The sequence below is a fragment of the Octodon degus genome, unplaced genomic scaffold, assembly GCF_000260255.1.
Source record: "Octodon degus isolate 3935 unplaced genomic scaffold, OctDeg1.0 scaffold00024, whole genome shotgun sequence".
Lineage (NCBI taxonomy): Eukaryota > Metazoa > Chordata > Mammalia > Rodentia > Octodontidae > Octodon > Octodon degus.
This window is the reverse complement of record NW_004524600.1, coordinates 16,235,739-16,251,200: the sequence shown is the minus strand read 5'-3', so window position 1 is coordinate 16,251,200 and position 15,462 is coordinate 16,235,739. Positions and strand designations below refer to the sequence as shown.

Below are 15,462 nucleotides of genomic sequence, written 5' to 3'. Positions count from 1 at the left end.
GGTGTGTGTGTGTGGGGCCAGCTCAGCCCACCAGGGGGCGGGGCTGGCTGGCATGTGGTGCTGGGGGATTGAACCGTGGTCCCTGATGCTTTGCTAAGCTTGTTCTAAGTAGGTGCTTTAGACCACTGAGCCATCTCTCCAGCCCCCCTGTATTCTTTATGTTTGCTCCACCTTTATTATTTTTTCATTCTCTGTACTTGGAGGTTTTACTTTGCTTTTATTTTTTGTTAGATATTTAAGAAAGAAATGTAGCCTTTTTTTAAAAAAGTAAATATTTTCTAACATAAGCATGTATGACATCCCATACATTTTTTTATTCATCAATGCAACAGCAACATAACCTCAGTGCATACTTAAAAAAAATTGAATCTGAAAATCTGATGGTAAAACTTGGGTAAAAATTCAAATAACTTAGAGTAGTTAAGAAAATCTTGAAAAGAAAAAAAAAACAAGAATGGCTGGAGGATTTATAACACTTGACTTCAAGATTTGTAAGGCAGCAAATGAGTAGAGTAATGGGGCAGGTCAGGAAAATAAATGAATGTATTTGAATGGAATCTAGATGTAGAGTTGCACAGAGACAATTTTGGGCAAAGGAATCAAAGAAATTCAAAAACAAATGATGTTAGAATCAAAGGGAATCCTCACAGGAAGATCGTAATTCTTACATTATACACAGAAAAAAAGAAATTCAAGATATAGCACAGGTCTGAAGTAAAAACTCAAACCATAAATCTTCTAGAATAGAAATAGTATTTTTCAAATAGAAGTAAAAGATTTCTTAGGACAAAAAATAATTCATAAAAATTATAAATTATACTTCATATCATTTAAAGCTTTTGGTAATCAAGACAATTAAAAAGTAAGCAAATGCACAATAGACTAGAACATTTTCAAAGCATGTATCTGACAAATCACTTTATATAATTAATAACTCACACATGACTTAGTAACAAAAGTATAAGCAACTCATTAAAAAATAAGGCAAGGGAATTAATGTTCCTAGGCTACTACTTACAACAACCAAAAAAAGGTGAAAATACCAGAAATGTCCATTAATAGGTCAAAATCTATCTATTTATCTATCTATCTATCTATCTATCTATCTATCTATCTATCTATCTACCTACCTACCTACCTACCTACCTACCTACCTACCTACCAACCAACCAACCAGAGCTATTCAGCCTGTACAACACAAAGAACCTTTGAAGACATAATGCACTGCACTGCACTGTGCAACAAGCTAATCGGAAAAGGTCAGATGGCCTATTTCTACGGCCTATAGGTGCCATAGAGATAGAAAACAAAATAGTAGTTGCCAGGAGCTGAGTGTATGAATGGGGAAGGGGAGTGGTATACAGTTCCAGTTTGAGAAGATGAAAACCATTCTAGATATGAATGGTTGAGAAGGGCTGGCACAGTGTGAAAGTACTGGATGCCACAACATAAACACTTAAAAATGGTTGAAATAGTACACTGTACATTAAGCATATTTACCCCCTCCATGCACACAAACAGGCAAAAGAGACACTTCATAAATATATATGAAAAGTAAATAAACACAAAGAACATGGTTAAATATCGTTTAGTCACTGGGAAAATACAAATTGAGCCACAATGAGAAATCACTGTATCAGAAGAACTAAACTAAAATGACTGACAATACTAAGTGATGGTATGGACACTGACCAACAGAAATTTACATATTGCTGAAGAAAATATAAATGGTGCACTAACTTCTGAAAAAAGATTGTGAGCTTCTTAAAGAGTTAAAAATACATAACCTAACAATTCTACCCTAGCCACTGCTTCAGAACAACAAAACATATTTATATGTACATACAATATGTAAAATGTTTGAAAAGCACAAGTGATTGAATATTCAAGCAGCTTTATTCATTATAACCTCAAATTAGGAACAGCCACGATGGCCATCAGTAAATAAAATAATAAACCCACTATCATTACAAGGAAATGCCACTCAGTAGTAGAATGCAAAGGAATACTGATGTTTGAAATATTGGTGAACCTCAGATACAATTCTGAGAGAAAGAAGCTGGTACAAAATAATACCACATGACTTCACTTACTTCAAATTCTAGAACAGGCAGAACTAATGTATGGCTAAAAAAATCCCCCCAAAATCTCAAATGCAGTTGTCTCTTAAAGTAGGAACAGGAGTTACAAAGTAGTTTTTTTTTTTTTTTTTAAGATAATGGAAATACTTCACATTTAGAGAAGGGTGTATTAATGTCTGCAAAGTCACTGAGCTATCAGAGTTATGCATTTAACATGTATGCATTTCACTATATAAAGGTTTTATATCAGAAAAGATCAGAAAATTTTTTAAAAATGGACAAACAATACTAATGTATATGCCCAATTTTTATGTTGGTAAAAATATACGTATGATTCTGGCCCTATCATTTCTGTTTTCCAGTTAGGAACAAATTAATGTAATATTTCTTTAAGAAAAAAGTTCAGAACATTAAAATCAGAGAAGTCAGTGATACCATAAGAATGCCTGAAAAACAAAACTGATGGATAGGCATTTGAATGTACCTAAAATGACACATCTGAAACAGTTCTTAAAACAAAATGAGAATTAAAGCAACAAAGGTATATTGAAACATGTATGCATAACTGCAGGCTGAGTGCTGGTGCACACCTATAATCTAGCATGTGGGAAGCAAAGGCAGGAGTTCCAGGATGGCACGGGCTACACAGTGAGTTCAAGGTCAGGCTAAACTACATAGGGAGGCCTTGTCTCAAAAACAAGAAAAAACCCACATAGCCACAAAAAGGACATAAAGTTTTAAAATTTCATCAAATTTTTTAAATCAAATATCTGTAGTTAATTAAAACTACAGCATTTTTACATTTGTTACAATACACACACACACACACACACACACACACACACACAAAGTGTCACATAAAACCAGGTATCAGACATGGCTCAGTTTTAATTTTAAATTTAATCCTAAATATGAAGAACCATCCAACCTTGGACCTTAGTTCTTAAGCTAGCTACATTCTCCCTGGGCTATCCAACATTTTACTTTGGCTTTACTTCTACTTTTAAGTGAAATTAAAGTTCTACTTCTATCTCAGCCCCTTCTTCTGAAATCTTCGGTAGGATAATGGCCAGCTGGGATCCTTCAAGGATCAACAACTTTACTATCTTAACATCCTTCCTCAACTTTCTCCTCCAAACCTGCTCATTCTAAATTAGCCATTTCCTTGACGGGCTTGCCATGTCTACAATCACCTAAGCTGGGAACGTAACAATTATCTCCCATTTCCTCTCCCTTCTCCCACATCAAACTGTCTCAAGTCACACTGACTATGCCTGTCTCACTCCACAGCCAACACTTTACCTAGGCTGTCATTATGTACCATCTGGACTGCTAACAGCCCCTGGTTTGTCTCACACCTTAAGAATTTGCTTTTTGCCTGTTCTTATACTCTGCCTCCCTAATTTTATAGCCTTTTTTTTTTTTTTAGTTGTAACATGCCTCCTCTGTTCTCATTACCCGATTTATTCAAATAATTCAAGACAGCTCAGACCTAACCCCTTATCACCACAGACCCTAAATGATTAACTTATCACCACTCCCAGTGAAATGAGTTTCTGTAAGAAAGGACAATGTCTTACTTTTACTCATCTCTGTACACCTAGCTAATAAAAAGTATACATATAATATTTTTTAAATGCAAGCACAAGGGCCGGCCATATAGCTCAGGAGACTAAAGTGCCTGCTTAGTAGCTGGGACTGGGGTTTGATTCCCAGTGTGCCCCGGCTGAGAGGGAGATTGAGACTGGGCATGGTGGCGCGCCTAGGAGTCATTAACAAATTCAGGCTCTGTTTCTAAAGCACAGAAATCTTCCTCATGATGTTGATGCTACCTGCTCAACAAAAGGTTAAATTAACATTATGCTGACTGGTTGACTGAGATGTTTTCTTGAAAAGCTCAGTGGAAAAGATAGATACATGTAAATTTTACTGTCTTGTGTCAAGCATGCTGAAGGAAAAAAAAACCAAAACCCACATCTGCTTAAATGTAAAACAAGAAAATACATGCTGGAATTCAAATTTTGGGTTCAAACTGTGATTATATTAACTAGTTATGAGAGTTCTGGCAAGTCTTCCTTAAGTTGGAAGCACTTGGGTAATAATTATAGTGTAGTGCTTAACATGTAGCCAATATTCTGAGATTATGCTACTACGAATATAATAATTTTACTGAACATGTATTTGGTAAGGTTTTATATAATAATTTTTCCAAAAAGAGGCTATCCTAATCAGGATTTATACAGGCAAAGAAAGATGATTGAGAAGAGAGGAATGGTTTTAGCTGAAAAGACAATGATACATTCTGACTGTTAATATCTATGATTTTAATAAAAGGTTTTTAAATGAGTACTAGGAAATGAACTGTCCTGAATAGAGTTTTTAAGAAGTAAATGAAATTAAATAAGGACATAAACATGAGGCTTTATTCCTCCTAGGTGCAGTGTCCAGAATAGAAGGGAGAGAAAGGGAAAAAGGGAGGAAGGAAAGGGAAGAGGCAGAGACAGACACAGAGAAAGAGGCAGAGATGCAGGGAGGGAGGGAGGGAAGGAGGGAGGGAGGGAAGAGAGACAGGCAGAGGGAGAGGGAGAGAGAGAGAGACAGAGAGAGACACACAAAGAAACATCAAGACAGAAACAGAGGCAGGCAGATAAAGACATACATTTGAAGAGTCAGGTAGAATGCTGTGGACTGAACTCATCAGCTGACAGCCCTATGAAGCCTCATTAACACAACATGAGTTTGTCTGGAGACAGGGAACTTTTCAGGATTTATATGTGGATGTCTCCCCAAAGCCTCATAGACTAACAGGTAAACTTTGGAAGGATGACCAAACCACGGGGGTGCTTTTAAATGTGACAGTAGGAAGCAGGGCCTAATTGAAAGTGGGGATATCTGGGGTAGTGGTGACCTGGCACATGTACTGCCCTCCCTGGTTCCTCCCTTCACTCTCTGCTTCCTCAGGACCAGGACACGAGCACCTCTGCTCTTTGCCCAGGCCCCTGCACCCTGTCATCAACTTTGCAAGGACTGAAACTTCTGAAATGTGAGCCCAAAGAAAATCTCCCACCCCTCTTATAAAGTACGGAAGTCCAGTGTGGAATTCTGTTCCAGCTATGAGGAAAATGACTGAGTCTTTCATAAGGTAATTAAAGCTGAATGAGTCCATCAAGTCAGGGCCCTAAGCTGACAGCACTGCTGCCCTCTGAGAAGAGGAAGAGCGGGAGTGGCTCTCTTTGTTGAGTAAAGAAGAGGGAGGAGACAGCCATAGGAAAGCCCACAAGGGTAGTCTCAGAGAAAGGAAACCCTGTTGAGCTTTGGACTTGGGACTTTCATGCCATCAGAACTGTAAAAAATGTTTCTGTTGTCTAATCACCCAGTCTATGGCAACTTGTGGCAGGCCAAACACTCAGACAACAGGAGACAGGAGCAGGAAATAAACCTGGCAAAATGTGCTGGTGGTAAATGGCAGTGTGCCTTGTTGATAGGCTAAGAATCTCAAAAATTTTGACTGTAGACAACTAGAAGCAGTAAGCAGTAGGACTGATCCAAAACATCCCTGACTAAGACCAGTGCTAAAGTAGGGAAAGAAGTATGTTATATCTTCTAAGATATCAGAGAAATAAAGTTTGCAATTCACAGTACTTTTAAAAAAATTCTACTGTCAGGAGGAATAAGCAAAAAAAAACAGCCATGTTTTAGAAGTGCCAATTTTAAATACTTAGTAACAATCTTAATAATAATATAGATTTTTCTCTTTTTTTGTATTTTAGGGAAGTACCTACAGGGTGTTTAGGGTCTATTAGATTGGACTAGTAGTGATCCACCTGTTTACAGCCTCCCAAGAGCTGGGATTACAGGCATACGCCACCAAGCCTAGTCTCAATTGCCATCTCAGCACACCCTGCGGGCGGGGCCAGCACGGCAGGCCCGGGGATCGAACCCCTGGCCCCTGAGACTGTTTGCAGGCACTTTAATCCACTGAGCTATTTGGCCAGCCCAGATTTTTCTATATATATAAAGTTTAAAAAAGCCATATGCAAGACAGTATACATATTACCAACTGTGTGAAAAAGAGAATATATAAATATTCCATTTGACTGTGAACTTACAAAAAATGATCTTGGTAAGGATACACAAAAACTAGAAGTAGCATTTACTTGAGTTTCGGTTGACCTATGGAATACAGTTGTAGTGAAAACCAGAAACTCACTTTTATATTTTTTATGTAGTATTTCATTTTTGCAACCATGTGATATATTACGTATTCCCTCAAAAAAAAAAAAAAAACCACAAATCAAACAGATATACAATATTACTACTATGTTCTTTGTGGCTTGGACATATTGTATAATTTTATTCTTAAAATGTTCATGGATTTTGGAGCTCATATTGTTCCTTCTGAAATTTTAAATATTGCACTGAAGAGTTATGATTCTGCTAAGTCACTTACATAAAACAAATACATACCATTATCCTCCTCAATCCCCACAGGGCCTGCTTGAGGAGTCTCTCCATTTTTCAAACAGTTATGGATATATGTTGCCTTCCATCTTGCATACTTTCTGTGTTTCACATTCTAAAAGAGAGGATTTTCATACTAATGTTAGACCATGGAGAAGTGGTTTCTGAGACAAGACAGTTTTGCATGCATCCACATCTCTGAAAGAGTCTGGAAATCCCCCACCCTACTGCTTACTGTACCAACTAAGGAAAGCCTGACATACTTCATGAAAAGCTGTTTGTCAAACACATGCCTAATTCTCCTAATGGCGCCACATTTCAGAAAAGGTCTGCAATTGAAGTATGGAAGTGTCCCTCCAATAAAATTTGGAACTTTCATCCATAAGAGAGAAATAAGTTACACAGAATTTTAAGATTTAATATAAAAGACAGTAACTACAGATTAGACTATTTCTACTACAAATTTGTACAGATCTATAAGAACATTCTTGGTTTCCCCCCTTCAGTCACATCTCCTTTGCCAAGTACTCAGACTTGATCTAAAATACTATTAAAAACCCCTCATCTCAGTCTTTTCAGTGTCCTCCCAATGCATGTAAAAGATGTAACTTGGGCTCCAAGAGTGTATTCTCCCTGGTTCTTGACTGTACAGCCTCCTCCCATGTGCCTGTCCTGTGCACCCACTAACAGCCACCTGTATGAGCATATTCATACAACCAGGCTCATATCATCTTGTCTGTGCCTCCCATTTTTCAACAGTGAACTTACCCCTAATTAACTCATTCCTTTCACATAAAATTAAATGGCATTTTCTTCAAAAAGGTTTTCCTAATCTTCTGAATTCTACCTAGCAGTCCTATGTCTTCTCTTCAACAATATTTATCACAATTTATAGGCAAACCCCAACCCCTCTGTTCTTGGATTGAGCTAGGTTAATTACATATACCTTTATGCATGTTTAGAGACCAGCCCCTAACACATACTCACATATTTTCTAGGAGGTATTAGTGGTATTAAAGGGAGAATCTATGTTTGCGTGCTGTTTATACTAAGCATATAGCTTTGTTCTAACGTGTAGTACATAGTTGTTCAAAAATACAAATGACTGAAACATTTAATCCCTTGATTCTATTGGAAGTCATTCTGTCCAATACATGGATCATTTCTGTGATAGCATAATGGAGAATAATTTTTGTACATAATGAAATACGGGGATTAGAAAGCTCAATTAAGTTCATTATATAGCAATTCAAAATTTCCAATGTTGAACTGTTATGACTTACAGACTGCATCATCATAGACTCACTTTTTCCTTCACTCTGTGAGAACAAAGAACATGTGCAAAAGCACTGAGGTTTCCTGGGCACCAACCAGTCATACGTGGACTCTGGGAGATGCTTATAAACCACAGCAGTCCCACAAGAGTTCTTTACCTTTTCTCTTAGCTTCATATTTTCTCACTGTAGAGGTGAAGACATGCCATGGTAAAATTACTTATTCAAGGAGAATACTATTTCAGTAGGAAAGCAGGTTTATGACTGCCTTGGTAGGCTATACCTACACTGTAATATATTACTTGAGTGGAAATACATTAAATGGGCTTTAATAAGTCAGCTATTTAAATGTATGCTGATGTTCATTTAGAATATATTTTGGTAGATAAAAAGAGGATCATTCTCAAACTAAATGAATAAATTGTTTAGGAAAGTTTAAATTGTCTGCTTTTAAGGTCTTTAAAAATAAAATCTCTCCCAATCTGAAGTAATTAATTGTCTAAAAAGTGTTGGAAAAGTAGTATGACAACACTTTAGATGATTCTTTCAATCCTAGTTTCATAGTATGAGCAGGCTAGAGTATTTAAACTTCATTGGCTGGGATCCTTCATTAGTGTACAAAGCTGGAAACAATGTAAGCTGAAAAAAAAGGGCTCACTTTATTAATCAGACTTAGAACAGGTTCCTCAAAGCAGATAAAGTAATGAAGTTTGATTTTGATCTCTTAGTTTCTAAGACATCCTTAACCTGGCCAAACAGGCAAGCATAAAACTTAGCAGAAATTTCTGACTGTTGTTAGCTTGAAATTATGCACTTCTAAATGTTTATTTTCTTTAGGATAAAGAATCAGAGAGATTATACAACACTTCAAGAGACATTTTTCAAGGTGTCAGTAGTGTTGAAATTTATTAGCTCCTTTTGCTTGATTAGACATCCTTTCTCGGAAACAGGACTTGTGTTATTATTAATTTTTTTTTTTTTTGTACCGGGAATAGAACTCAGGACTTTGCACTTGTAGGCAGGCACTGTGCCATTGAGCTACATCCCTGGCCCAGGAATTGTACAAGAACTTTTACTTTTGTCTTTAGCCTCTTAAGTTCCTGTTTTGTAACCAGACTGATAAAAATCACTGACAACTACAAATTTTAGCTACTAGACTTAGCAACACTATACGCTGCTCAGTTACACTGAAAGCAGTGCTACAGGCAACATGTGGGATATTTTTTCAGAACAATTCAAATGATCTGCTGTCAGCATTTTTTTCTTTAACTTCTACGTTTACTGGCTTTTAATCATTAAAAGTATACTCAGGAAAAAAAACTATACTCAGTATCACTTATAATTTTTTGTTTTAATACTATTTTGCACTCTTTAAAAATAAAAAGAATATGCTCAGAAGTGTTAAGGTTCATATTCTGAAATTTTTTATAATTCTTAGGAGTTTTTGCTGATTTTGTTTACAGTACCATCTACATATTAATATCTAGGGCCGGTGAGATAGCTTAGCAGATTAAACAGCCCACTCAGGCAAGCTAAGGCAAGTGCAGGGACTGTGGTTTGAACCTAGGCACCACATGTGGCACCAGCCCCACCTCCAGGGCAGGCTGAGCTGACCAGAGTTTGTGCATAGTGGTGCACACCTGCAATTCCAGCGCTGGGGACGCTGAAAGCAGGAGGATCACCATGAGTCCCAGCTATGTAGTGAGACCCTGCAACAACCAAACACATTAAAATAAATAAATATCTATTAATAAAGGTGATGTTTGCAATTCAATGCCTGTTTTATAAAAAATAAAATTGAATCATTTTACTAGGTGCCAAAAAAAGAGAAAAATATGACACAAAGTATTTTCTAATAATACACCCAAGAAACATCTCAAAGGAGGTTTCTTAGAGCTGCTTGTCATTGTTCCTTTTCAATTTTCTCTTTACTTCAGCCTACTCAAGTGCTTAGTGTACCACACACTGCAGCTCCCTTTGAAAACACTGAAGGTTATTTCTGTGTTGCTACACCCAATGCTTAGATGACATTTCTTCAATCTTATCAGCATGAAATGTTGATCAATAGTCCTGTCTTGATTACTCTAAGTAAAACTTAGTTTTCTGTTTATCCAGGTGGTCTTCTCTCTTTCCTCTTGCTGGTATTCCTTCAGTTCTTTAGGCTGACTGGCTCTTTCTCTGGACTAAAGGCCAGGAGTGGCAGACTCAGATCCTGGACTCCTCTTCTTAGTACTTTACCTTCATCTACTACTCCAGTCTCATGGCTTTAATTACCACCTCTTCCTGCCAACTCCCAAATTCGTATTTTTTCTTCAGACCCCTCTGCTGAACCTCAGGCCTTATATATACAAACTGGTAGTTCACTTGTACATTTGATTACCTTTTTGATCTTTCAGTACTAAATTTGTTCCTCTACATGTCAGTAAAGGCCAATTCCATTTTTTTAACAATTGTTTGAACTGGTGTTTTTGTTTTTGTTTTTTCGAGTCCTTGAATTTTCTCACACTTAACCAATAAATCTTTCACTTATTCTCAGTTTTATCGTTAACTCTTTCCAGAATCAAGATACTCATCATGATCTCTACTGCAAACGTACTTTAGTAATGATTATCTTTCTTGATTAATAATGTCCAAATAGCTTACTTTCTTACCTTTCTTGTCTAGTTGAGTGGAAAGAACAATACTTTTAAAAAAGTATAATAGTATCAATTATGCCTGAACTCACTCTCCCATCTACATCTCCTGTCACTCTCCCTCTTTACTCTAGACTTTATTACTTGTATTTTTACTTATTTGATACAGGGTCTTGCTGACAGCTCAGACTCGGAATGATCCTAACTCAGCCTCCCCAGCAGGCATGACCACCACACCCATTACTCTACATTTAGGCAGTACGCTCCTTTCTATTTTGTGAACATGAACAAGTAGCCTGAACCATCTCAGAAACTGCACTTTCTCTTGCACCTTCTTGAAGTATCTGTAGCATCCCCTTATCTCCTTTAAGATTTGCTAAAATGTTACCATCTCAGTGAGGGCTTGCACAACCAATTTTTCACTTAAAAACTAACCTTCTTATTTTCATCTTGAATTTGTCATGCCTAGAATAATGCTTGGTACACAGAACTTGAAAAATATTTGGTGAGCGAACAAGTAAACTGAATTTGGAATTCAAACTTACAAAAAACACCAAATGATTCTGATCAGCTTGAAACCACACTGTAAGAACTACTAGCTGAAGCAAACCTTTTTTACTAGTGAATAAATATGCACACTAAAACTGAATGTTCCACTGGACTTGAGCATGCATGGAGGGTTAGTGGTCAGGCTTGAGGGTGTCTTTGAATCACTCCTCCAATTATATGCAAAAGTACAATGCACACACTGGAGAGAGAACCTACAGCTTTCATAAATTTTCAAAATAGTAATAAAAAAGGAACTAATAATCTCTAACTTGGTGGTAACATTATAGGTAATAAATTTATATTCTTAAGTCTCTAAATCCTCCCAAACATATAAACAAGTGGTTTACATAACTCCAGAAATACTAGACTATAATATAATGAGAAATGCTTAAAAAATAATATTGAATATAGTTATTATCATAATGACTAAAATGTTGTTTTTGGTACTATTTAAGATAAACTGAAGACAATGTATTCCCTTACCCCTTCACTGTACATTTCTAAGATCAAGGACAATCTTACATATAAAAGTTATCAAAACCAACAAAAAAGAAATTTAATACATAACACTACTGTCTGATATACAGTTACCATAAATTCTGTCAATCTCCTCAAAAATGTATTTCATAGTTACATCTGCTCCAGGTCTAGATCTAATCTAAGGAGCACGAATTACTTAGTGGGTCACATTCATTAAGACTTCAATCTGGAATATCACTTATTAGTTTTGCTTGTCCTTGCATGATTAGGTTCATTTTATGCATTTTTAGTAGTACTGCTGCAGAGGACTTTCTCTGTTCATTCTATTATGAGTTATATGATGCCATTTTGTCCCGGTATTGATTTTAGGCAGCAGGACTTGGTTAGAGGTAAATGACAAGTTTCTTCCTTATAAACGTATTGTTTTCCTTTTTGAAATTAGTGAGTAACATGAGGAAAGATATTTATTAGAATTCTACTGCAAAAAGCCTCCTATGCTCTTCCATCATTTACTCATTTTATTTGTCAGTATGGACCCATATATCTTTATTCAGTAGGTTACCATCCACTATCATTCTTATATTGAAGATACAACTGTCCCTGAACAGGTGAAACTTTTCAAGCTGGCTCCTGGGTCACCTGATAATGAGCACACAGTTTCTGACACGAGAAGGTCAAGCTTTACATAGTAAGTTCCCTGACCCAATTTGTGATCCAATCTTTTCAATACCTGTTTTGGCAAACATATTCTGAACCCTAATTCTGGTACCTGGAGAGCTCACTGAAAATAGAGCATCAGTGCTCTTTGGTCTTCTCAGTACAGCAATATAAAGACTATGTTTAGTGTGTGTATTTACACAAAGACATATCTTATATATACATAATATACATATCTACACGTATATTAAGCTAATATATTATGAAACACAAATAAGATTTCTCTCATTCCAATCCAACATCACCTGCAATCTAGTCTTCTCTCATCCTATACTGTAATTTCTCCAAAACTAAGCAACCTTTTTTTCTTATTAGATTTGTCTGTTGCAGTGCATATATGAAGGGAAGGAACATGCAGACTGAACTCTGACTCTTCCTCAGTACATCTCCAAGATTCACCCATATTTTTAATTATACCAGTAGTCAGTACCTTTTTATATGTAAGTAATGCCACAATTTGTTTATTAATTTCCCTGTTGGTAGACATCTGGGTTGTTACCAGCTTTGGGTTATTATGAATAAATTTCCTGTGAGTGCTGCTGAACAGGACTTTTCTGGACATGTGTTTTTATTTCTCTTGGATAAGGACCAGAAAAGGAATTGCTGGGTTAAAGGAAAGGAGTTATGTTTAACTTTATAAAAATCTGCCAAATTTTCCCCAAAGTGGTTATAAAAATCTAACAGTTCCACCAAATAGGAAAGCTCTTATTTTTCCATATTCTAAAAATCAGAGTCAGCCTTTATTTATTTTAGTTAATTTTAATCATTTTAGAACTACTTAGTCCATTGTTGTTTGAGAGCATATTATCATCTTCAATGATTTTTTAAATTTTTCTGTCATAAACAGAACTTGAAATTCATATTAAGGTGCAGACATTTATAACTAAGTTTTCTTGATTAATTGACCACTTTGTTGCTATGTTTCTTTTTGTTTCTATTAACATCTTAAAAACTCACTTTAGATTGTTTGATCTTTTCCCAGTGTTTTCATTTTCAAAATATCTTTGTATTTAAACAGCATCCTTTGTAAACACATACAGAGTTAAGCCTTACTTTTATTCATCTATGCTAAAAATCTCTACTTTTATGCTAGAGTTCTACTTTATTTAAGTGTATACTGACCTAATTGTACTCAACCTAAAATTTGTTACTTGGTTTTGTATTTGTGCCACCTGTTTTTATTTCTCTTTCTTCCCTTTCATACTTTTATAGTACCCAATATATGTGCGCACACAATTTCTACTTACATAGTCATGTATTTTTTAAATAAAGAATATATGAAGTCATTTACATTTACTTACACTGTACATTCCTGAACACTGAAATTTCAATCTGGTATCTTCTTCCTTTAGTCTGAAAACTTACTTTTAGCCATGCTTTGTATCTTCAGTGCAGATCTGCCATTAATGAATGAATTTGCTGGGAAATATCTTTTGCTTTATGTTCATTCTTTGAAGTATTATATTGTTACAGATCCATTTCTGAATGGACAGAATTTTTTTCTTCTTTCATGACTTTGAATATATCATTTCATTCTGGTATTTACTTCTTTCAAATCAGAAGTCAAGCATCTTTCAAAGCAGCTACCCTATGGGCCATGCATGTACCATTTTCTGCTATTGAATTTTCAAGATGTTCTTTTTTTACCTCTGGATATCGCTGGTTTCCCTAAGATGTTCTGAATTGTAATTTTCCTTGTATTTATCTCACTTGGGGTTCACTGAGCTTGTTAGGCCTGTTACTACTATTTGTGACCAATTTGAAAAATCCATGGTTATTACTTTTTTCTTCTATTGTCTTTTAAGTTGCCAGATTCGCAGGTAATATTACCAAATACAGTAGCAATAATACAAAATGCCTACATACTTCTGAATAAATTCATTTAAATTCTGAAGTAAACATGTAACATTGGTCAGGAAAGTTTCCTTTGAAATTTCATGTATTGGTAAAATATTATCTGTACATACAGAACACCAGAATATGTATTACTAATACATGGTCCCTTTATTATTATATAATAAAGATATGCTTTAGATTCTGGTTATAGACTGAAATCATTTTGGATTTTGAAGGATTTAAAATTTCGGACTTTTGAGTCAGAGATGATCAGCAGATTAAAGCCTATATAGATATTCCAAAATGCAACATCTCCGAGACACTTCTGTCCCACACATTTGCAATGAGGAAAATTTAGACATGTAGTATAGAAATTGAAAGCATTTAGAAAACTCATAGCAAATAAGGCCTTACATTCAGTACATTTTTTAAAGTTTCATTTCTCTAGTAACTTGTTACTCGAATTTACAAAAGTGTTCATACAAAAAGGATTTGAAATGTAAAAGATGGTTGAAAAGAATAAATCCTGTACCACAGTTTGATAAAACATTATCTTTGACGACAACAATTGAGACACTGTACTAATATTATGACCTTCAGTTGTAATTATAATTCAGGATTATGAAAGGTGAAACATAACACATCTAACAGGTGTAAGCATGGTGCCAGCAGATACTTGAGCTGTCCCTCTTTATTCATATATCACATCTCATCGTAATTATTCTGTGCTTCTAAATTAGAATATGACATGAAAGCACAAAACTGACCAACCCAAATTAGTGGGAACAATATGTCCGAATAAACTTTTACTAGCAATTTCATATTTTTCCTAAGTTATCAATATTTAGCTTTAACCAAAGAGTATGATGGAAAGAAAGTAAAATCTTATCTGTTTCTGAGACATTGCTATTACTGGAGTAAATCTAAAATACAGTAAAAGGAAGACTATTAAAACACTGACCACAACAGATTATACAACAGGTATTACAAAAAGAATATAAAGTATTTGTACTTTGAACATCCTTTGCTGTAATGCATAAAGTTAAAAACAGTATACTCTGGTGATTCTATCTGTAAAACTTACAGACTTCGAAAATCACAGGAATACTAGAAGCTTACAAAACAAATTAGAACACAGAAGAAATTTATAAGGCACAGATAAAAGGGCAAATACATATAACTAAAGCATAAACTGGATAGTAAAAAAAAATAGAAGGGAAGGTAAAAAGTAATTTAAAAAGTAAATACAACAAAACCCCCAGTTGAATACTAAGAAAATGTAGACTTTATTAGTTTTGTATAACTATGAGCAATGACATGAAATTAGAAAGAAAAAAAATACTAGGAAGCAGACAAAAATGCTGTGAGTAAATGAGATCTACTAATATTTTAGAATAGTTACAAAAGAAAATTCTGGGTAGTCTAAAGAAT

At 35.3% G+C, this 15,462-nt stretch overlaps 1 protein-coding gene across 2 annotated transcripts in view; it reads right to left on the bottom strand.

Annotated features, from left to right (window-relative positions):
• Positions 1-15,462, bottom strand: part of Vta1 (vesicle trafficking 1) — a 61,992-nt gene that overhangs the window by 14,252 nt on the left and 32,278 nt on the right. For both annotated transcript variants that reach the window (XM_004628546.2, XM_023712189.1), the window contains exon 5: positions 6,549-6,657. In XM_004628546.2, coding sequence (XP_004628603.1) covers positions 6,549-6,657 — 109 coding nt within the window. The remainder of the gene's footprint in view (positions 1-6,548; positions 6,658-15,462) is intronic.